This window comes from Liolophura sinensis, chromosome 1 (assembly GCF_032854445.1).
Source record: "Liolophura sinensis isolate JHLJ2023 chromosome 1, CUHK_Ljap_v2, whole genome shotgun sequence".
Lineage (NCBI taxonomy): Eukaryota > Metazoa > Mollusca > Polyplacophora > Chitonida > Chitonidae > Liolophura > Liolophura sinensis.
Window position 1 is genome coordinate 35556238 of NC_088295.1, and position 25639 is coordinate 35581876.

A 25639-nucleotide genomic window follows, 5' to 3' on the forward strand; every position below is an offset into this window, starting at 1 on the left:
AATGACTAGATAATAAAGACTATCTAACTTCATATAACTAATCTTTGTGATGGAGACACGGTAAGTAGTACCGCCAATACCGCTAATAAGATCACTGTATACGTACACAGAAAGCTTCTACTGCCATCAGCAACCAAAAACACGGCCAAAGAGAAATAAAACTTCAAGATACATAGCCTTCGAAGCACACTAACTCAAGTAATCAGAATGAAATGTCATATAACATAAACATGTAACAAAAATATAACACAGAATGAACATGACAAAAAAAAAATCATGTTAACATTGTTCTTGATTTAACACATTTCTCAAAACCCAGTGGAAAGAATGTCTAAATGTACATTTAATGTGATGCCAAATTTTAATTTCACTATTAATCCAATCTAACTCTCAAACAACGAAATGAACTTTATTTACGAATACAACAGCATGTAAAGGCTGACTGGAAACACCCTTGATCCACAGCACTGACAGATTTCACTTCAATGCATCTATGGCTGTATTTATGTATTTATTTATTTGACATGTGTTTTACACCGCACTCAAAAATATTTCACTGGTGGTGTGAGGAAACCAGGCTAAACCCATGACCATCCGAAGGTTGCTGGAAGACTTCCCCACGTATGACCGGAGAGGAAATATCCATGTATAGTTCTAAAGCTCACACAGAAAAAAAATTCCAATACAGTAGACTTTGTAATGTTATTTATTAAACTGTATTTGCAAACATACAGTTGAGGAGCATACTGTGAGAACAGCGTAAATGGAAGTAATTATGACTAAACAAAAAACTGCATCCACTACAATTACTATTTACCTATATGACAAGAATATGTCTACAAAACCTGGGCAATTTTTTCACATTCTAGTACAACAACAATAGCAAACCTACGTGCAAAATCAATGGGCACGCAAATTTGTAACAAGTATGTCACCAAGCTAACTACCAGCAGTTATGAGATTCCATTTGTAATCAAGTACTTCACAAATGATACATACTGATACTGTAATACAATTTCTATTCAATGAGACTTAAAAAGTAATCAACATCTGGAATAGCTGGTGTGTAGTATTCACTTCTCACAGGTATTAACCTGGCACTTCTGTAATTTTGATCATACCATATAGACGTGTTTGGTTGAGTAGCATCAGAACTTGTAAATTAACCTGGCCTGGAAGAGTTTGGCTTTAACATGGATTTATCAGGTGGAAGTGCTTTGGAGAGGATAAATAATTTTATTCATCAAAAAACAAAAAAAACAAAATCAAAACAAACAAAACCAAAAAACACAACAACAACAACGAATATAGATGTATGTATAAATTTAAACATTCTGAAGGCCGTTCCACAACTCTCACTTATCCATTCAACTTGGGGACTTAGTAAGTTCACCTCAAATAAATGTAGGATATATATAGATCAATAAGGATATATATATATATATATATATATATATATATATATATATATATATATATGTTTATATGCATATACATATGTGAATAAATGTACAATTACAGTTAGGTGTACAACATAATGTGCTGCATGTTTTATTATTCAAAAGTTTTACTTCAATTTTTGTAATTTTCTTTTTGAAAAAGTTCAATATTAACAATTTTTGTAATGATATTACATATGTTTTGACATTACATCATATTGTAGTAAATGTACTTTTGATGTACATCAGACGTGAACTTGGTAAACATTGTACAACAAGTAAGTTGCCCACAGAACTTTGTCCTAACCAAGTTTGATCACAGTCCAGAAATTATTTTACACGATTTTTAACACATTTCTCTCAAGCTCCTCTGTTGACAATCCTCCTAGGATTGTCTCCTGTGTTCATATTTATCAAGCCACTTACGACTTAAGTCACAAATTGTAAGTCCCTAAAAAGGCAAATTCAGAAAAGGAAAGAATTCAAATTGTAGTTAGCATATTGTGTTCTGCAGTAAAAATCAGTGCACAAGGTTTGAACTTCATGGAGTGAGTGAATGAGTGCTTAGGGTTTAACGTCACACTTCACAATTTTTCAGTCATATGACGACTAAAGAGTCCTTAGACTGCATGTAATGTGCCTTCTTGTTGCAGGACAGATTTCCACAAATCTTATATCTCATGCTGCTTCTCTGAGACGATGTACAGAAGGCAAGTAAGGTGCTCCGCCCGTGCCATTATACTGATACGGGTCAACCAGTTGTTGCACTATTCCCTAAGTGTTGAACGCAAAAATGAAGAAGCTACAACTTCCTATGTTTTAAGGACGTAGGTGTGGCCTGACCCAGGTCTGACAATGGATCTACCGTCCCAACAAAGCGGCACTCTACCAACAGATCCATCAGGGCCGGTACATTTTAACTGTAGCTGTGTTTTAAATTTTTCAGTTAAGTCTTCAAACGTTTGATAAATGTGAGCCCAGTTTAATACCTTATAGCCTTAAAGTGCAAAGTGATCACATTGGTCAGCTGCTGCAGCACTAATTTAAACACATGCAAAATGGCAATTGACAAATGTATACAATAAATTGCCCTGGTTTACGACTTTGTGCAAGATTAATCCTCTTTGGCCTTGGTGTTTTGATTGCTGATGGCAAACCCCTATATGGACAGGAAAAGCTTCTTTCTGTACATGACATATGAGAGTACAACAAAGACAGTTGTTCCCCAAAATGCCATTACTGTCATCTGTGCATGTTCTCGAGGCACTTTGAAGTTCACAGGGAAATGATATTTCAACAGTTCATGTCCAAGATAGATCATAATTGAATTCATTCCTGAAAGCAAGACAAAACAGGATGCTGTTAATCAACAGTTTTGGCTTTAATACAATTTTTTTTTCTTATTACAATGAGCATAATCATTCAATTATCCAAATTATTTGTTAACATTCATATATCCTTATGCAGCTCAATATGTTTGTCTTACAGCCGGTCACAAACAAATTCTTGTGATAATTCAGCTGCAACCTGGGGGAATAATGAACAATATATAGGGTGGTCTGGGGAAATGATGGCCAGGATATAGACTGGTCTGGGGAAATGATGACCAGGATATACGGTGGTCTGGGGAAATGATGACTTATATATAGGAGGAATGATGACCAGGATATAGGGTGGTCTGGGGGAATGATGACCAAGATACAGGGTGGTCTGGGGGAATGATGAGCAGGATATAGACTGGTCTGGGGGAATAATGACCAGGGTATAGGGTGGTCTGGGGGAATGATGACCAGGATATAGGGTGGTCTGGGGAATGATGACCAGGATATAGGGGGAATGATGACCAGGATATAGGGTGGTCTGGGGGAATGATGACCAGGATACAGGGTGGTCTGGGGAAATGATGACCAGGATATAGGGTGGTCTGGGTGAATGATGACCAGGATATAGGGTGGTCTGGGGGAATGATGACCAGGATATAGGCTGGTCTGGGGAATGATGACCAGGATATAGGCTGGTCTGGGGGAATGATGACCAGGATATAGGCTGGTCTGGGGGAATGATGACCAGGGTATAGGCTGGCCTGGGGGAATGATGACCAGGGTATCAGGTGGCCTGGGGGGACAATGACCAGGACAGGGTGGTCTGGAGCAGTGATGACAAGTATATAAGGTTGTCTAGGGGAAGGATGACCAGGATATAGGGTGGTCTGGGGGAATGATGACCAGGGTACAGGGTGGTCTGGGGGAATGATGACCAGGATATCGGGCAGTCTGGGAGAATGATGACCAAGATACAGGGTGGTCTGGGGGAATGATGACAAGGGTGGTCTGGAGGAATGATGACCAGGATATAGGGTGGTCTGGGGGAATGATGACCGGGTATAGGGTGGTCTGGGGAATGATGACCAGGATATAGGGTGGTCTGGGGGAATGATAACCAGAATATAGGGTGGTCTGGGGGAATGATGACCAGGATATAGGTTGGTCTGGGTGAATGATGACCAGGATATAGGGTGGTCTGGAGGAATGATAACCAGAATATAGGGTGGTCTGGGGGAATGATGACCAGGATATAGGGTGGTCTGGGAGAATGATAACCAGAATATAGGGTGGTCTGGAGGAATGATGACCAGGATATAGGGTGGTCTGGGAGAATAATGACCAGGATATAGGGTGGTCTGGGAGAATAATAAACAGGATATAGGGTGGTCTGGGGGAATGATGACCAGGATATAGGCTGGTCTGGGTGAATGATGACCAGGATATAGGCTGGTCTGGGGGAATGATTTTTTTTTTTTTTTTTTTTTGATTGTTGTTTTACGCCGTACTCAAGAATATTTCACTTATATGACGGCGGTCAGCATTATGGTGGGTGGAAACCGGGCAGAACCCGGGGGAAACCCACGACCATCCGCAGGTTGCTGGCAGACCTTCCCACGTACGGCCGGAGAGGAAGCCAGTATAGGCTGGTCTTGAACTCACAGCGACCGCATTGGTGAGAGGCTTCTGGGTCACTACGCTGCGCTAGCGCGCTAACCGACTGAGCCACGGAGGCCCCCTGGGAGAATGATGACTAGGATATAGGGTGGTATAATGGAATGATGACCAGGATACAGGGTGGTCTGGGGGAATGATGACCAGGATATAAGGTGGTCTGGGGGAATGATGACCAGGATATAGGCTGGTCTGGGGGAATGATGACCAGGATATAAGGTGGTCTGGGGGAATCATGACCAGGATATAGGGTGGTATGGGGGAATGACGGAATGACGACCAAGATATAGGGTGGTCTGGGGGGAATGATGACAAGGGTGGTCTGGAGGAATGATGGAATGATAACCAAGATAAAGGGTGGATGGAGACCAGAATAGGGAAACCCTTACCAAAGAACAAGAGAAATCATAGGGCGAAGAAGATCTTTTTGGTGTACATAGCGAAGGCAACCACAACCCAGAATACGACCCCATAGAGGTCTATCAGCAGTTGACCCCAGTGTTGATTAGGCAAGTCAGAAATTTGGGCGGGAAAGTATGTGGCGAATACCAAATGGCTGATATACACCACAATGGAGTTCATGCCTACAATAGTCAGTCCAGAAGAAGAGATGGGTGTAGAACAACAGAAGTAATGAAAGTAGCAGGCAGAGAAAAACATCACATTACAGTCACAATACAACAGTAAATCTAAGATGCTTGTTAGCAATGGTAAAATGCTTGTTAGCACTACTAGCATGCTTGAGGTATCCCTAGAAGTCTACGGTATTACAAATGACTAAATATTCAAAATTCACAGCAACAGGAATGTGTCATGTATTGGATGTCATTCCTGGAAACTAAAAATATTTCTGCCAGTACACATAGCTTTTGTCGAGTAGAAATACCTCAATGCTGTAGATTAACAAACATTACAGCACCAAATGATCAAAAACATTACTTTTTGAGGAATGCCAGTTTTTCACTTAGAGTTGATTTTTGTCCCCTTTTAGTCCACTGGGTAATATTTTTCAAGAATTCATGATTAGTTAAAGGATTAGTGTCCACATTTATTATTTATTCATAATTAGTTACTCCTGGATACATTGTTAAATTGAGTTTAAAAAATATTTTAAAAAGGCGCATTAATCTGAGTAATACTGCACTTAAAATCACCAGATAATGATGCTCGTTTTAGGTAGTCTCTGCCGAATGACGTCATACAAGCTCAACCTTGGTCAGAACTTCACCATTTCGCTCAGTATTGACAACAAGCATATCAAAGTTTTCCATGAAATGCTTTGCTGTTCTGCACACAATTGTAAAAAAAGGTCGGTGAAGGACCCTTTTTCAAATTTCCAGACAATTTGACCCTCAGGAAAATACTGAACTACTATGGGAGCCATAGCCTACTAGAACCTGAAGATTAACTGACCTAAAAACTGACAGACAGCAAATCTAACACTAACCCTGACATCCAAATCATACAAGTATTTAAATTGCACCCAACAAATTTGAATGAATTTTAAATACCTCGAGGAACAAAATGATATTTATTATGGAAAAAGGATAAATACATCAAAGGTACAGTGTAACACAGGATAAAGCTATAGCTTAACTTCAACGTCGTCCACTATTCAATTGATATGGCAGTCCACTATTCAATTGATCTGCTTCTGTAGAGCCAGAATCCATGTCAAAAATGACATCCTTCCCAGGTTATACAGCACGGACAGCCTGGGGATGGCCATCTATGACGTCACCCGCTAGGGCAGTAAATCTGTTCTTTTTTATATTATTTATTGTCATTATAACGTTTCTCAGATAATACAGGGCATAATACATGTCAACCCTAGAAGAGATTATACACACCAGACCACATAGAGCAGAGTAAGTAGTAAGAACATGCGTGAAGACATATTGAACCTCTACCTAATGTAAAACTTAATCTGGAGCTGTAACTTACCTGGGTAGAAGAATGGAGCTCCAGACCAGATCTTCCACACATCTATGGTGAGGTAACACATGGTCAGGAGGAAAAAGGCAAAACCAGCCAACAGCAGCACAAAAGACAGGGACCTGGGCAGAAAAGTCAATCATATGATCATACACGTTTAACTATAAACAAGATCACTGCATGAAAAAACAAATAGGATAAATTTGAATTAAGCGTAAAAATAACTAATGAGAATGAAAATGGTAAGATTTTAAATGATAACAATACAAACAGCAACATAATTTGTGGCCATGAAATGGTACCAATTTTATTCGTGGCAAAACAAATACAGTATCAAACAATGTTTACATTGATGGCAACAGGAAACATCACCAGTGGTCACAAAAAAAAACTGTTTAACAATGTTATAAATGACAACTGAAATAGCAAATTTAAAATCATGGGAATACAAATGCTAAGGTTGCTGCAGATGACTATATAAACAGTAATTATCTTTTATACTGATTGCTATTTTCAAATTTTCACTTTAATGGTTTGCTAAGTGCCTGACTTTTCACTATAAACCTCATCATGCATAGCGTCAGCCTAACCACCAAGAACTGGATATGAATGTTATCACTGACTATTAAGGTAACAGCAAACTTAGAAATGAACATTACCATCGACATAGGCCATTTTTATCAGATTACCTGTAACAGTAGTGTTAAATTTACAGAACTTAAACTCACCACAAATTCTTGTTAATTGGGATCCAGCCGTCATCTTTGGAAACTTTACATAAAACAGCAGCTATAGCCATCTATAAACAGCAAAAGAAATTAAAATAAAAACACCCAACTACAGCATCTCACCTTTATTCAAAAAACTCAATTCATTAGTTATAAAGACAAATAAACTATTATTTTGTGCAAAAAAAGGTTTTCTTTATGCACTGCTATTTATTTATTTGTTTATCTGGAGTACACTTAAATAAGTTGTTGGCAAATGATTGCCTATCAGAACAAGACTTATATTAATGTAATGTATGCTTCTTTAAGTGAGATTAAGAAGTTAGAAAGTCAAATGCCCAACATTTTAATTTAAAATAAATAAACTTTATAGAAAAATAGACAATAACTTTTTGAATTTATTTAAGACAACAGCTTCAGTGCATGTCTGAACGTCAACTTTGAAAATAAATTTCAGAGCTTTTTTGATACCCATATGGAAATTGTGGTCTGCCTTTACATTAAATACATCCTTAGATTTAGCTGATGGTTATATTAGCTGCTATAACCTCTAACTTGGTTAACAATAATGTTACAAATTCTCACTGACATACACAAGTTACAATTAACACAGCTGTGTGAAGCTATATCAGAAGATAATATACATGGAGGACTTACCAGTAACACGGACCATATCAGGAAGCGTTTTACTATCTGGGTATAATCTTTAAAAATTAGTATTATCTTTCCAGCCTAATTGAAAAAAAAAAAAGAACTGTCAATACCTTTACATATTGTAAATCTTCAAACTTTTCAACCACTAAAACACTTTTCAGTGGAATTTATGCATACAATTATTGAGAAAATGACACCAAAAATGATTTCTTTGTGTCAACAAAGGTGCAATATTTATAAAACTATGCACATTATATCTCTATGCCCAATAGTTCCCCCAGAATGTTTCAAAATATTGGTTGCAGTGGTGGCTGAAAATGTTGAAGAATTAGGTATTAATAAATGAGTGTTTTCTAAGAATGTTTCACTTATAAGAAGATGGTCAGGTTTATGTGTGGAGGAAACCAGAGTGAGATGAGTATATCCCCGACCTTCACCACATACTTGACAAACCTCCTGTTATGTGTGGAGGAAACCAGAGTGAGATGAGTATATACCCGACCTTCACCACACACTTGACAAACCTCCTGTTATGTGTGGAGGAAACCAGAGTGAGATGAGTATATACCCGACCTTCACCACACACTTGACAAACCTCCTGTTATGTGTGAAAGAAACCACACACTTGACAAACCTCCTGTTATGTGTGGAGGAAACCAGAGTGAGATGAGTATATCCCCGACCTTCACCACATACTTGACAAACCTCCTGTTATGTGTGGAGGAAACCAGAGTGAGATGAGTATATACCCGACCTTCACCACACACTTGACAAACCTCCTGTTATGTGTGAAAGAAACCACACACTTGACAAACCTCCTGTTATGTGTGGAGGAAACCAGAGTGAGATGAGTATATCCCTGACCTTCACCACACACTTGACAAAGACAGAAGACATTCTAGGCATGCCAGACACAAACCCAAGGACACAAAAAAGTAGCTGAATTATACTTGGGAATGAACTCTGCTGGAAATCAATGATGGATATGGATAGGTAGTGTGCAGCAGCTTACCTGTAGACCTAAGAAGCACATAAGGAAAGAGTTTAACGTGCCAAGTGTGCCCTCTGGGTCATACGGACCTGTGTTATACACCTCCTGTCAAATAAAACATTTGTACATCTTATAACAAGTGCAAATTAGCAACAGCTAGGACAACATGAGTAGTGCTTCATGTTGTCTTACACAAAGGCCACTTGTTAAGTGAATGACCCATGTTAGAATGATCATGTTAAATTTATTTATTTCATTGGTGTTTTACAGCAACCTCAATAATATTTCACTTATTTGATCGCCGCCAGCATTATGGTGGGAGGAAACTGGGCAGAGCCTGGGTGAAACCCAGGAAACCTTTCCACGTACAGCCAGAAAGGGAGGCAGCATGAGCTGGATTTGAACTCACGGTGACCGCACTGGTGCTAATCTCCTCGGCCACTATGTTAAAAGACAGGACGATAAACATTTGACAGACTCAGAGAGCTCGTTAGTAGCAGTTAAATGAGAAATAATCCTTATGTATGTACCTGTGCCACAATTATGATGCTGAATTTAATCACATACAGTTAGTAACAGTCTCTCTAGCTGCATGGCACAATGTACAAATCTAGTGATTTTAAAACCATATGCAAGTGACTACGCAACTACATGCAAAATCATACCTGGAAAAAGAATACCACTTTATGTGGTCCCATCAGTTGTCAGTCATTTTTGTGTAACCATTATAAATAAACCTGTGTACTCATGTAACACTTTAGTTGCATAAGGCTCTTCAGACCCCACTGGTGTAAAAGAGAACTGCACAATCTAGTTGAAGGACTTCTGCCTATATATTTATATATATATATATATATCTTACCTGACAAGTTGGTCTCTGGTAAATATGCTTTTCTGAGAAGATCCACTTGTCGATATAGCCAGCTGCCCCGCCCGTGCAGTTCTCATACTCTCCCCCATCACTCAGTCCTCCTGCTCCCAAATATCCCCTGTCACAAAGATCATGTGGCCCAATAAAACAACCATCACACACACCAATTGGTCCAATTAAACCATATAATCTAAAGTAATTTTTGTTCTGGAAAATTTTTGGGTGCCCAAGCTAATCAAGACGTGTGTATTAAAACTAACGCGTAAATGTCACCATTGAAGCTTGGGATAAAAAACTCTATACATATGGCCTTCATAAGTTAACCCTAGTACATGAACACATAAATGTGGTGTCACATGAACACACGAGCAAGTTATCACAAAAACCACAAAGCACAATTGACTAAAAATCCCATAGAACACAAAGCTCATGTAGCCATGAGTCACAGTCACGACATGAGCTAGTCACAGGAATATGCCACATGAAATCAAATATAGTTCAGGTGAACACAACACACGCCCCAACAAATGCATTTTTTTGAAATGCATAAAAGAATACCAGCAGCACTGTGGTGAGTATAACCCCTGAGGGGAGCCTTCATCGCAATGGGACAAATGTGTCCACCTCAAAATCCAAGTTTTACGCGGAAAACAGTTGTAGTTTTAGCCCAGATATGAAAATCAAATCTATTTATATACATGTAGTATACATAAGGAAACTGGTGATCTTGTAACCATGACAACATCGAAAATAAACAAACGTGATTATTAAAATTATGAAAATAGTTACCCCATTGTAATTATTACAAATTCACAAGTTTAGATTATAGGGAAGATGTATGCTAAGTTTCATGGAAATTGGTTCAGTACTTTAGTGAGAGTTGCATGGACAAAATCTGAATACATGGAAAAGCACAATTACTTTTAGCAATAAGTCCTAAAGGGAGGTAATTAAGACAATAATTACCAGTTTACCACTGAACTTAAGCATGCATAGGTTCAAATGATAGGCAACATGTATGGTAAGTTTCGTCAAAATCGGCACAGTAGTTTGAGAGGAGATGCATGGACAAAATCTGAATACACATGTATAGATACTGTTACACAAAGTGATTGAAAGGAAGTGATTATGAAAATAATTGTGCGATTGCCATTAAACTTAAGCATGCACAAGATGATAGGCACGATCTATGGTGACTTTCATCAAAATCGGCCCAGTAGTTTGGCAGGAGATGCATGGACAATATCGTGTCTACAGATAAACAAACGAACAGACAGGGTGATTCCAGTATAACCCCCTAACTTCATTTAGGGGCAATAATAAAACATATTGCTGACACAACCCAAAACATGAAATCAAATTGAAGGTTATTTGAAACAAATTAACACATAACCAGATATTCAAATAAATCTACATGTAGGCATGGACAAGAATGGCATGCATCACATTTTGAAAATGATTAAAGCAAGAGGTGCATTTACTTATTTGTTTATTTATTTTAAACAATGTGAATCTTCCAGTTTATCTCATTGGGTTTATAAGTAAACTGAAGTCTCAATATTACGCAGAGTGACAATAATAACAATTATGAAGAAATGAATTTTACATGACGTCATATCAGGAAATTCTGGGATTGAGGAAAATGTGGTCACGCTGAAGCATTAAACAAGTGTCTTGCATGGCATTAAAATCAAAATCATAACTCCAGGAAATGACAAGACTTTGAATTATTGTTTCTGTTTTGCTGTACTGAATCATTTTCAGTTATCCTGATTCCTAGATGATTCGAGAACCTAAATAAAGAAACAACAAGCTGTTGTGACTCTGGTCTATTACGTTAAACCATTTGGCGGGAATTACGCTGTCTTACGTGGGACATCCAGGAACAGGAAGGCCAAAGGTCAATCCCAAGTAAGTCCCTACAAACATGAATTGGACAATCCATTCTAGCCAGTAGTCTGTGATATCCTGAACCTTTCCCAGCCAGTTGACCTACACAACAGAAAATAGGACAGCTGTGAAGTCACTAGACTGAAAGCCCAAACTGGATTAATACTGGCTAAGGTATTAGGTTTGACTTTACGGCAATCTGGTAATTATAGATGTTTTTTTCATCCTCTTTTCTTTCACTTTTGAAAATAAGGAGGAAATATGAGGTATGTTGAAATCCAGTTTTACTATTCATGAGCAGTTTTTAGTTAACAAAATATCTACACACCCAGTAACTTTGCGCTCCCTTGGCACAAACCAAGTGTGTTAATGAGACGATCAGGTAGGTGACAGCAAACCTCTGTAACACGCCAGGGATTCGTAAGGTAGCCAAGTCATCATCTGTTAGATGAAACAGAAAGTGTTCATAGAATGTAATAACACATTCAGAGCCGTGAATAGAATGTAATAATAGATTCAGGGCAGTGAATAGAATGTAACAACACATTCAGAGCAATGAATAGAATGTAATAATAGATTCAGGGCAGTGAATAGAATGTAATAACACATTCAGAGGAGTGAATAGAATGTAATAATAAATTCAGAGCAGTGAATAAAATGTAATATAAGATTCAGGGCAGTGAATAGAATGTAACAACACATTCAGAGCAGTGAAAAGAATGTAACAACAGACTCTGAACAAAAAAATTATATTATTCATTCAATACCTAGAAATTCCATACCAGGTAAAAGATATATTTGTTTTGGTATTTACCCATACAAACATTGTAACTTATTGATCAGGCATTGCTATTCACAATTATCCTTTAATACGCTTGCACTTACTCAGATGGTTACAGCGCTGGCACCCTACTACATTCAGGCCCTCGGCCAATGAGATGGCATGTTTTAAACCAGTGCTAACTGTTTCGGTTTTAAGTCTGGACGGACTGATTGATTGACTGACTGAGTGACATGTAACGCCTTGCTCAAGAACTTTTCACTTGTATGATGGTGGTTAGCTTTAGGAGAGAAGGATTTAAGTCATGAAGTTTGTCAGGTGACTCGGGTAGCTGGAAACGGTTGGTGGTTTACTGGAATTACCCTATTTGTGTTTAAGTCAGTGCTTAAGATTACTTCACTATTTGGGTTGACTAAACAGAGAAGAGGTTAATAGAAACCACATCAGAGTTTGTTCAGTACCCTGGAAACATGCCGACATCAGCACAGAACTTACTGTTAGGCCCGGTGTTTGTTAGAAGCCCCAGGATAAATAAGATGATGGAACGCTTGATGATTCGAAAGCAGATGTGTCGTTTGGATGTTCCCTTCCTCAGCTGAGAGCGCATAGAAATGGCCAAGGCTGTTCCCATTATAAACACAAACCTAGGGTAGATGGATTGTTTTTTAGGACTTCAATATTCCAATACAAATCATATCTGTTTGAAGACACGCTATGTTCTTCTGATGATTTTAGAATGCTACTCCAAAATTGAGACACGTTAGTCCTTAACATCATAAACAGAGAAAAGTAGCAGCATGAAAAAATTATATCCATTGAATGTAAAAATCTGACTGAAAATAGTTGCTGGATGTGTTTTTGACAGGTCACATGATGCAGCAGGATTTATTTTGCCTTCAGTGATAAAAGAGTTCAAATTTGAAACTCTCCATTGGAGCTGAAATGGCCAATACTGTTTTTTAATAAAACAACGGCATGGAACAAGTGGAAATTGATTTCAGGAAGCAAATTTTAATCACAAAATTCAGCGATTTCATTGGATTACCTCTCAGATTTATTCGTTCGAAACTTTTTTGAAAAACAAACCATAAAAAAGTGTACTTCCAGACAGAACATTACCATGGAAAGACAAGGTCAGCTACAGTGAGACCGTTCCAGATGGAATGATCCAGGAACCAGTATCCTCCTCCACCATAGTTAGCCAGAATCATCAAGGTCAAGCACAAACTACATAGAGGTCAACAGAAACTGTAACATGCTAGGGTACAGAGTGGCAACAAGGTGCACAGTATGCTGGAATCAGCTGGATACACTGTCACGCAGCATAGAGGGTTTGGACGGCTTCACAAGGGAAAAGACCGCAGACTGACTAATATGTTACCATTCCGTGGACTTTCACCATAAAATCTAAAAGTGCTTCTATTTTTTTCCCCATTTTTTTTTCATTATTATTAATTTTTAAAAGTACACATTAGACTGCCAATGTTTGGAGAACTACTCGGTCTTTGCCCATGAGAAATCGTCAGCTATGCTATTCCAACACCAAAAAGCACATAAGCGAAAACAAAAAACAGGGGACATTAAATAGACTGCATAATGTGAAGATGTTTATATTGCATTAACAGCAACTTTGCATCAATATATTTAATAGTGCCCATGTTGAAACATTAGAGACACTGTGTTTCCAAAAACAAGAGAAGACATAACAAGTAAAAAGATGTCTGGTAAAAAAAAACCTTGCACACAAAATAATATTTTGTAATAAATAATGGCTACTTGAGGCTAGTCCTGGTTAAATTCTAGAGCAGCCATGTCACCAGCATTAGCACTGTCACACACTAATGACTAAATATTACTTTACATGTCTACCTACGTATAAGCAGTGTAAATTTCTGCCACTATGTGCTTAATGGAAAATCACCACAGTATCATTAAAATCCAAAAAGTCAGGTGATTCATTAAGAAGGTCAAAAATTTTATACCGAGTGACCAAACAAAGGATATCCACAAGTTTCTAACAGCCTGCATGGTACATAGAGGTTTTCACAGGGTCTGGAGTTCCATCTCAATGTGCATATTCCAGCTACAGGAATTGCCTCTGAGCAATACGATAGGTAAGCTTAGAGAGATGTTACAATGACCGAAGGAGATTTAAATATTTGATCACCAAAACCATTTTATGAACAGTGGACAATATATTTTGAAAATCAACTGTAATCAACCCTTTGTCAAATAATTTTTTAATGTTTTATGTAAATATGCTGTGATTAAAAAACATTTCTTTGGTACATAAGACAACTGTACATAGGACAATTATGCTCATGACAGTTAAGGTATTAAGGTTGGTGAGATTAGGGCAGAACTGCAAAGTGGGTTGCAACCACAAAGAGCAAAAACCAGTGGATAGCACAATGAGTTTGACTTCACATTTAATATGGTTTGCATGTACACCATCAACACCTCTGTACTAAATGTGGTTGCCAAAATCAAGATACCCACAGTTAGTAAAGTGCCAATAAACATTCTGAAAGAATAGGATTGAGAAATGTCATATAATGCTGACCATACCAAACTGTTTTTCTCAATACCACATAAGCTTTATATTGTTTGTATATCATGTAATTACTGGTGCATACAAATGGCAAAGAAGAGATTTTGGTGCATATAAATGACATGGAAGAGGTTTTATCGCCGCAGAACTTTAACCAAAACATGAACAGAGGCAAGGAAAAACAATCTGCTATGGTCAATAGTAACGAAAATCACCAGAATGAAAAAAGCACAGAGAAAGACAGCAACATGACTGAAAAAGAGAGTAAGAAAGGGTGTTAGAAAAATCCAGAATAGTTTGGACATCGGAATGTTCATGACAAAGTAATGTACACGCAGCACAACACTGTAGAACAGCCATGCAAACCAGCAATAAGGAGTAACCCCTGTCCAACTCACCACGGAAATACCAGGTCTGCAACTGTCAAACCATTCCATTTAGAATGACGAAAAAACCAGTAACCTCCTCCTCCATAATTGACAAATACCATTATAGTTATGGAGATGCTGTAAAAAAGACATCAGGACTGAGGAGTTCAAACTGTTCATTGGAATCTGTTACACCCCTTTCCAAACTGAAACTACACACGCATGTCAGCTTTTATCATTGAAGCGTCTCAATAATTGTGGTTTATTATAGGATGTCATTCACAGAGTACGAAGAAACTCACTGGTTGTTGTTTAACACCATACTCAAGAATTGTTTACTTATACGATATGGGGCAGTCAAGATTATTAGATCCATCCAGGTAGACTGGGTGGGTTTGATTTACTCATAGATATGGGGCAGTCAAGATTATTAGATCCATCCAGGTAGACTGGGTGGGTTTGATTTACTTATAGATATGGGACAGTCAAGATTATTAGATCCATCCAGGTAGACTGAGTGGGTTTGATTTACTCATAGATATGGGGCAGTCAAGATTATTAGATCCATCCAGGTAGACTGAGTGGGTTTGATTTACTCATAGATATGGGGCAGTCAAGATTATTAGATCCATCCAGGTAGACTGGGTGGGTTTGATTTACTCATAGATATGGGGCAGTCAAGATTATTAGATCCATCCAGGTAGACTGGGTGGGTTTGACTTACTCATAGATATGGGGCAGTCAAGATTATTAGATCCATCCAGGTAGACTGGGTGGGTTTGATTTACTCATACATATGGGGCAGTCAAGATTATTAGATCCATCCAGGTAGACTGAGTGGGTTTGATTTATTCATACATATGGGGCAGTCAAGATTATTAGATCCATCCAGGTAGACTGGGTGGGTTTGATTTACTCATACATATGGGGCAGTCAAGATTATTAGATCCATCCAGGTAGACTGAGTGGGTTTGATTTACTCATAGATATGGGGCAGTCAAGATTATGGGTGAAGGAATGCTGCTGATTACATTTTGCAATCCACATCCTTAGCGCTATGGAAGCAGTGAATGTACATCGACACACAACAAAACACAATCTTCTCCCCCTTTCAAATAGATTGTGGACATTTCCAATTGAAACCCTTGAATAATTAATAAAGTTATATATGGCACTTGGTGGGCATAATCTTACCCTCTGAATGTGTCGAGTGACTTGAGTCTGCTACTGGACTTGGACTTATCAGCGAAGTCATCTCCCCCTCCGTCTTCCCCAGGGTTTATACTCGGTGGTATACCCAGGTCCTGTTATACAAGTTCCCAAAAAAGAACGCAACAAGAATATGAAAGATGCACAGCTCTGATTTGGGGTTCAATATGAACTAAAATTGAAATTTACTGTCATACATATCTGATGATTTTATTCTTCAGTCACAAGGACATCCAAGGGCACAACTTTAATAACATCCAACATGTCAAATTTATGCAGTTTTAACCACATATTCATAACACGTAAAAAATGCAATCATGAATAAATATTGTGAAAAGCAACATAGTGAAAATTCCACTGACAAACATTAAAACAGAATGTCAATCTACATTAGTAAAAGCATTGAGGGGTTAGTAAAATAACCACTTGTGTACGTGGATAAAATGTTCCATCACAAGGAAGCACAGGCAGGGAATCCCCTATAAACACTCCAAACCAGCAGGTGATTATAAACAACACAGGATGGATATGAACATGTAAACACTTGCTGAAGCAATGTAAATATATAGCAATAATTATTATAAAAAGTCACCTGTGACTATTGTAATAAAATTATTGAAAGGACTAAGTTATTACAAAAAAAAATACTCTGGGAGTGGCAGTTTGTAATGAGTTATTGCACAAAGAGTGGCTTTGTACTGGATTAACCAGTAACCATCATTAGGTCGAACAAAAGATATTAAAAACCTCCACAACAACCACCAGACATCCTCACAGTAAACATCAAACACCCTTATTATCAATGATCGCACTGGTAAAATTTTCACATATTTTGTTATTACAAATTGCCCTAATGCAAATGTGCAATATGTAATAAGTTCTATGTAACATGTCTGTAATATGTTCTTGCAGGAAGTTATACTCATTATACTCATTCATGACAAATGTCAGGTTAGGTTTGTTCATCATTAGATGAAATTTTCCAGTGTCTTCTCGAATGAAATAAGTTATTACAAAAAGACATAGCTGCAAATTTTAATAATTATTACAAAATGCCTTTTGTCACAAACTGCATTTGCGTCTGGAATGTAATTTGTAATGACGCAATATGTAACAAATATATTCTTAAAGGAAATGATCGTCATTATTCCCATTTATGACAGATGTCATGTTAGGCTTGGTCACCTTTAGATGAAATTTTCCAGTGTCTTCTTGAAAAGAACAGGTTATTACAAAAAGCCACACTGAGAGATGAAATTGTAAGAATTTATTACAAAAATCCACCCTGGGAGTGGCAATTTGCAATAATTACTACAAATTGTGTTGTTACACAGCAAACACAACACATTTCAACAGAACATATGTGTAACAGAGTAGCACAGGGAATTCATATTATTTGATCCAGAAATTTACTGATGGTGACCTTTGAACTTCTATGTTACTGAGATATACATGAACATGTATTCCATTTTACCAGAGGAATGTTCTATAGTTCTGGAGCTACTCCACCCTAAAGACGTGCACGTCTTAAAAGCACTGGTAAATGATAAGGACTGACATACGATGAATGACTGCCCTAAAGTATAAAAAAAATGTGTTATATTAATATAGCTGTTGTAAGTTTTGGGATAATACAACAACAGAAAATTTGGTATTGTTCCCAATTTTGGCTGGTGTGACGTCATGCAAGAACACAAATCATTTCATACTTGCAAATGCTCATGGTGTCATTGCGGCATAACTGCCTTACTTTACATCATACCTGCATGATTCATCATCTCATAAGGAATATAATAACATAAAATTTATGGAAACTGTCAAAAGATTTTGTTTTTTCCCCCGACTCTTCATTTACAGGAGTTAAACAGTGTTGTTCTTCCCTAATCCGTTTGAACCTGTTAACTCTGTTTCCCAGGGTATCCTTCCTATCACTTTAATATGTTATTATTTTTATGTCTAAAGTAGATCTTTAGGGTTTTTAAATCAGCTGCAATAAGCAGATTAAAACAGTTTTCAGGTTTCACGAGCTTTATGGACAACAGTCTTGCCAAGGACTTAGATTATCCTTCCTTTGACTGTATAATTTATTTATTTATTTAATGGTTGCTTAATGCAATACTCAAGACTGGTGGTCACTTTTGTGAGTGGAAGAAAACTGGAGTGCCCAGCGCAACACTACCAAACTTTGGCAAGTTACTGAAAAACTTCTCAATGAGCGATGAACAGATTTGCATGCCATACTGGCAGAAAGCTTACTTGTGGTCCTCAACGATCTTTAGATTGCTCAAATATTCATACAAATGTCAACCACCACTCAATGACTCTAAAAGTGAGGACTTTATAACCAGCTCAAAAAGCAATTAGAAACAAAATTTTCACATGCCAAAGCAACCCAAAAAATACATTTCACATGTTTTCTCTCCACTGTAAATTATAAACTATTTAAGATTATGTGAATGCAGCACAATATACATGGCAGTGTGCATAAGCTGTGGTGAGTTTGTTATAAGAAGCTGTCACTATGGTAAAGCTGAAAGCGTGCCGTGTTTAATATTGCCCACTGCCAGCAGACTTACAGTACGCATTCCTACCGGATCGAGGAGTCTCTCCGTTCCAAAACAGCACAACAGCTTGTACAAGTAGTGCTTCCTGGAAAATAGTACAGAAGTTTTCTCATTAGTGAAAACTGTGTTATCCAGGTACTTATTTCTTTATTAATGTGCTGATTAATGTAACTTTTCACAATACATGTTTAGTGAGGCATTTGTCACAAAGCTGTCTCCTTTCAGCAGGCTGGTCCAAATGCTAGCATATTTATCGTGCTGCCTCACTAAAAGACCATGCTAAGAGCCAATCAGAACTCAGTGACACTATGCATGTATGTATGCTTGGGGTTTTACAATGTCCCTGACAATGGTGGAATCATTATGTGTGTGTACACATATCTGCAGATTGTACTGTCATTTAAATATCAAGCTGAAGACACAGGGCATGACACCTCAAACAGTCACGTTGCACTGACACTGGACCTACCGTGTTCTAACATCAGCGCTAAGCACTCTGCGAGGCAGCAAAAAGTACCAAATTTAAAGTCTTTGGTATGACCCAACCCAGGTTTGATCTTGAATTCAAGGAGCACAGACTACATGTATGTGTGTGTTCTTTTTTTTTTTCACAGTGAACTTTTGGAATGTTTTTGATACAGGACTGTCAGCTGGACAGGACGCCAGTTAACACAAGACAATTCAAGGTTTTATGAGACAACTGGTATGGGATAATCCAGTGACCGACTCATAAATAGAAAGATAAGAGGTATACATGAGCTCCACGGATTACGAACTTACCTGTGAAGGTATTTCAGCAGAATCCAGCTTGAGGCCAGAACTGTTAGTATAGCTAGGGCTACGTAGATTGCTGAGAAATTGAGAAAAAAAAAAAGTCATGAAAAAAAAAATACTACAGAAAGCCATAGTAAGCATGTTTTACTTCACATATAATCTGTTCTTTATACACGTACGCACTGTGTGCATGTCATACTTTAAAAACAAACACTACATGTATGTATTTTGGCTTTGGACTCCATATCATTGTAAAAATCAATTCAGCACAGTCTTATATATCCGCACAGCTATAGTCCACATGTTATTGTGTATAGTCCGGTTTCCCTTAAGAAACTCAGCAGAGAACATAGTTTTTTAGCAAATGATTTAGTCTACAGGTTACCAGGCACGATGATTTACAAGGAAAGATGATACACCAAGTACTGTGAATGTGGGCACTGGACTTCTGATGCTCACATGGTATACAAATAGTCCAAGGACTTTTGCATGAATTTATAACTGCCACACATACATGTGCCGCTGTAGTAAAATAGTATAGATAAGTACATACGTATATTACTATCCATGGGATCGTTAACAAGGATGGGTCCTGTACAAATGACACTATTAGAACTGTTACTGATCACCCATAATTTGTACTCTCCATGTTCCTGGAAATGTTGTGATAGTTCATTCTCACTGTACAAACAGAGAGGTTTAAATTTTTTTCTTTTTAAAAGTATGATTAATCAAAAACATCAACAATTTATACTTTATACCACTTTCTGGTCAACTATCATTTATGATGTAAAGAAGCATGGCGACTAATTTAAGAATAAGACAGATTAAAAAACAAAACAAAAAAAAGAAACAACCTAATATTAACAAACTTTAACTCAAATTTAACAATCTGTAGTGAATAAGAGTAATAAATATGGAAGACGCACAACTGATAATATATGAAGCAACCCTCCTTTTTCTATAAAGCTTTACTGTCCAAAAAAAACAAAAAAAGAATATCACAAGAGGGTGACAACTTACGCACAGTACGTGTCCATGTTATCTGGATCATTCACCGCCAAGCGAATCGGCCAACGGGTGTCAATATACAGTGTGTAATTGCTCCCTGGTGAGATATTTCTGACCGGTTGAAGAAAACACTAAAAATCACAAAGACATGAAATTGATTGTGTCAGATTTATTTTTAAAAGCATGAAAAACATAAAAGTCGCCATCGTCCCACTAAATTAATCTAGTTGTACAATAAGATATGATCAAAACGTTTTCAAATTAAAGAAAAAAAGACCTTTTTGGTCATTGCTCCGTATCTTAAATTTTGAAAAACATGTGAAATAATTATGTCAACTGAACAGAATTGTTCTCCCAACAACTTACTGTATGGCACTCGGCAGACTGCAGCAGAACCTGTATCTTAATGCCTGCAGGTTGATTAAGAACTGTGAGAGAAGCTGTGTCTATATCCCCATCTTTATGCTTGTGTTTTCTATAGACTTGTGCTGAAGAACCTAAGAAAATGCAAAATACTGAAGACAATAGGTAGCATGTTTTACTTCTGTGCTACAAAGTTAGCCAATCAAATCAGATGGCATTGGAGAGAATCCTGGAAATTTGGAAAGGCATACAGAATTGCTCAACCACTGGTGATAAGTATGTAGAGACTATGTTTCAGGACGGAAATAATGAAAACGAAAGTATGTTACAATTCATAACCATTTCTGCAATGTATCAGTACTTCAATAATTTTTATACTCCTATTATGAAGCAGATTACAGTAAATAACCTAAAGTTTCGCAAGTTGGTTCATTAGCTGAGTTGGTGGCGAGATGATAGAAGAGGGCTGCTAGCCACCCACACGTTTCTTTACTCTGCACAGCAGCGTACGTTGGTGGCTATTCTGTGCCACAATGGGTCAAATCAGTGAGAGTGAGGCTTGGAAATTTTATTCATTTTTTACACATGGACTAACCTGAAGACAGTTTCAATGGCGACTGATAAAAATCTGTAAATTTCAAACCTATACTGTCTCTAATCATGACGAAATAAAATAGGCAGGATGATGTCTGCCTCTCAAGCTGATGTGGTTCAAATTTAATTAAATCAGCACATGCTTCCATCGACCTCTCGTAAGTTATCTTACAGACAAATCTTGGCTGTGACAATTCTGATATTTGCCACATCCAAAAGCATATTCACTGTTAGGAAGCAATATAACTTTCAGCTTACTGCCCAAAAAATTGACTGGGCATATTTTACTGCTGAATTTAAAAGTTAGGCAAATGAATTTATGTAGGCCTACTTTGAAGCTCTAAACAATAAGGAAAGTTTTGGTACTGGTTACACATACCCTTGCATGATAATAGTGCAATTCCAGAACTATTTATTCCACAATAAGCCTACGCTTCCCCCATGTTCAAATACATATAAGTAAGGTATTTATTTAAATCTGGATCACATGCATGCATTTGAGTGTGATATTTGACCATGTGCATATCCTAAATCTTCTGACTACAGGTTACAGCAGGTATTGCAATACATGTGAGTCTAATGGCATGCAGCAGTTCCAGTTAGAAGTCACTCCATTTGGTATGATTATGTGTTTCCATGACTAGAACTGCAGCTTGTCATTAGGCTCATCACAATATCTGTGGTAAGCTCTAGTCAGAAAATCTGGTCAGTGTACAGTGACATTCAGTTGATAGCTAAGCTATATTTATCATCTTGTTTATCTATCGTTTCACAAAAGAGATCAGGCCTATAGACCGCCATACAGAGAAACGTTGTCAGTAAAGAAGCAGCAATCTAGTTCAGCTAGTATGTTACTGTGCTGACAAACAAAATATCTCACATGTAATACTATGCCCGGTCTGGTGAAAGGCAAGTGCTTTTCAACAAACTGTCAATGATTGCTTATGAAGAACAGTGTATGAGGAGGTATCCACAAATTCCTAGTGTAAAGCCACCTGCAGGCTGCAGCCACGGTGGAAATTTACACTCTATATATCTGTCTAACTGATTCATATTCAAGATACCTAGGCCTATATACAACACTGGCCTCGACCTGATTATAAGGGGCCTCCGTGGCTCAGTTGGTTAGCGCGCTAGCGCAGCGTAATGACCCAGGAGTCTCTCACCAATGCGGTCGCTGTGAGTTCAAGTCCAGCTCATGCTGGCTTCCTCTCCGGCCGTATGTGGGAAGGTCTGGCAGCAACCTGCGGATGGTCGTGGGTTTCCCCCGGGCTCTGCCCGGTTTCCGCCCACCATAATGCTGGTCGCCGTCGTATAAGTGAAATATTCTTGAGTACGGCGTAAAACACCAATCAAAAAAAAAAAAAAAAAAAATCGACCTGATTATCTTGTTACAAAGTGTATGAGCCACATGCAGGCAGGTCCAGTATGACCAAAACAGTCCTTTGCCACATTGCATAAACAGGTGCTTTGTCTTTTAAGCAACAAGGAAACCTATACAACACAACAGACTACGCCTTGAGACAAAAATGCAACTTTCACTCATATACTCATCTTAGAAGTTAGATACTGCAACATAGAAGTTTAGCTGCCTGTGCCGCCATCCAACATTTGATCGATGTAAAAAACATGTTTTTGACGATATAAATCTCAAACTGCCAACAACTGTCACGACGAATAAACTCTGCAGTCGCTTTCCATGCCAATATTACTCACCTGTCAGGCAAAGGGCCTGATATAGCAGTAAAATATTTAACAGCCCGATCAAAACAAAATTCTGTGTGTATGCCGCCATTTTGAGTCATGTGCTTACTGTCATGTGACCACGGTATCACGGCGCTAGCTGACGGTCCTGCTCCGAGAGTAGCCTCACAGCACTTTCGACTATGATTCTCGGAATTCTGATTGCTTGGTAATTACTCTTTACTGAAGGTTAATGAAAGAAAGAAAAAGTAAATATTGTTTATTTAAACAATAGTCTGCAAATAAATTTGAACATCATATGTACTCAGTATAATCCTTCAATAAATTACGGTTGTAGCCCACGGGACTGAAGGTCCTTCAGCAACCTACGGCTGGTAGTGGGTGTCCCCCTGGCTCTGTCCGGTTTCCTCCCACCATAACGCTGGCCGCCGTGTTATATCCTTGAGTATGGCGTAAAACACCAATCAAATAATAAATAAATTCAATAAATTAATATGTAGGGCCCACAGTGTATCGGCGATAGGCCTACTGGTATACTCGGCCTATATTGTATCGATGATCTCGCTAAGATAGGCTATAAACCGAATTACATCTAGTTAAGACCAAGTTTGGGGGTTCCATCTAGTCACAACAACTACCGGTATGATTACTAATTAGGCCTATCATTGCAGTAACCAAACAAGTGGCACTACCCACAAATAATTTCTGTTTTTATTGCATAATTTCCACTAAATATGGCGGCCGTGTATATAGGCCTACATGTAGGTTAGAGAATACATGAGGTCCATGTTATCAAAGCCCATATTGCCTTAACCAGAACACTATAAACATATGAACAAGAAATTCATACACCATAACACCAATGAGAAAATGACACCAGTGATGCATACCGGCCTACCGGTAACTCCCCCCCCCCCCAACCCTATTATCTACACTTCAATTGTTTGCGGATATAAATCCAGAATAGGATATAAAACCATTGACAGAATGTTCCATTCGCCAATGAAAGAATGTAACACCAGTGACCAGTTTGCACACCGATGTTACCGAATAATGGGGTTAGGATATAGGCCTAAAACCATTCGCAGAATGTCCCATTCGCCAGTAAAGGAATGTAACACCAGTGACCAGTTTGTACACCGATGTTACCGCAGATGGGGTTAGAATATAAAACCATTGACAGAATGTTCCATTCGCCAATGAAAGAATGTAACACCAGTGACCAGTTTGTACACCGATGTTACCGAATAATGGGGTTAGGATATGAAACTACTAACAGAATGTTCCATTCGCCAATGAAAGAATGTTACACCAGTCACCATTTTGTACACCGATGTTACCGCATATGGGGTTAGGATATAAAACCATTGACAGAATCTTCCATTCGCCATTGAAAAAATGTAACACAAGTGACATGGCAAAGACAGCACGTCGATGGCAGAATGTACGTAATAAAAGTATAAGACAGCTAAAATATGAAGTAAGGTTCATCATACAGATCATTGAAAACTATACGTTAAAAAACTTTCATGTATTTTTTACATTTTTTTTTTAAAGACTGTTGAAGGGCATTCAAATATTTGAAATCTCTGGTGGCCTTTATGAGACATACTGGCGGAACGCTGACGTCACATCACCTATTTTTCCTGATGTTTACAGAAGGAAGGACTTTTTGAAAACATTATTTCAGTAATCTTTTACTTATGGGTTAAAAGAGTTGTTACCACATTCGGTGTCGTGATTAGAGTTGTAAAAACTTCCTGTGACGTTAGAGTTCATGAACTCTGATAGTATGGTCCATAAAACCTAGTTTAGAATTCAAACATTGGACCGCATTTGGCATAAGTGATGCCGCCTTCGATGTTTAGAGGTCTTTTCCTTTACGAGGCTTCCTTCTCGGGGCAACCGACTAGGAATATGTTGTTACACCAGTAACAAAGACACAATCGATGGCAGAATATACCACAAGCAACATAATTTTAAAACAGTGACACAATATGAATCATCAGTTAAATAATTTTACAACAGTGTAATATCAGTAGAAAAATTTTACAACATTGACAGAACATGTGACATCAATAACAGAGTTTTACAACAGTGATATAATACATGTAAAATCAATAACCGAACTTTACAACAGTGATAGAATATGTAACATCAATAACACAACTTTACAACAGTGACAAAATATGTAACGTCAATAATAGAACTTTACA

General features: G+C 37.9%; 1 protein-coding gene across 4 annotated transcripts in view; it reads right to left on the minus strand.

Moving 5' to 3' along the window:
* LOC135479356 (heparan-alpha-glucosaminide N-acetyltransferase-like) overlaps positions 1-23519 on the minus strand; it is a 35764-nt gene extending 12245 nt beyond the window's left edge. The window contains exons 1-18 of one of the 4 annotated variants that reach the window (XM_064759200.1): positions 23436-23519; positions 21129-21259; positions 20775-20893; positions 20305-20432; positions 19758-19827; positions 19005-19062; positions 16399-16508; positions 15235-15342; positions 12781-12929; positions 11833-11945; positions 11485-11606; positions 9606-9732; positions 8765-8848; positions 7756-7830; positions 7099-7169; positions 6380-6492; positions 4825-5019; positions 2643-2774 (exon numbers count right to left, since the gene is read on the minus strand). In XM_064759200.1, the coding sequence (XP_064615270.1) occupies positions 4841-5019; positions 6380-6492; positions 7099-7169; positions 7756-7830; positions 8765-8848; positions 9606-9732; positions 11485-11606; positions 11833-11945; positions 12781-12929; positions 15235-15342; positions 16399-16508; positions 19005-19062; positions 19758-19827; positions 20305-20432; positions 20775-20893; positions 21129-21259; positions 23436-23514 (1836 nt within the window). In that variant the 5' untranslated portion in view covers positions 23515-23519 and the 3' untranslated portion in view covers positions 2643-2774; positions 4825-4840. Of the gene's footprint in view, positions 1-1516; positions 2775-4824; positions 5020-6379; positions 6493-7098; positions 7170-7755; positions 7831-8764; positions 8849-9605; positions 9733-11484; positions 11607-11832; positions 11946-12780; positions 12930-15234; positions 15343-16398; positions 16509-18989; positions 19063-19757; positions 19828-20304; positions 20433-20774; positions 20894-21128; positions 21260-23435 lie in introns of those variants that run through there. The other 3 variants (XM_064759183.1, XM_064759192.1, XM_064759207.1) reach the window with 3 other exon arrangements.
* Between the last annotated feature and the right edge of the window lie 2120 nt (positions 23520-25639).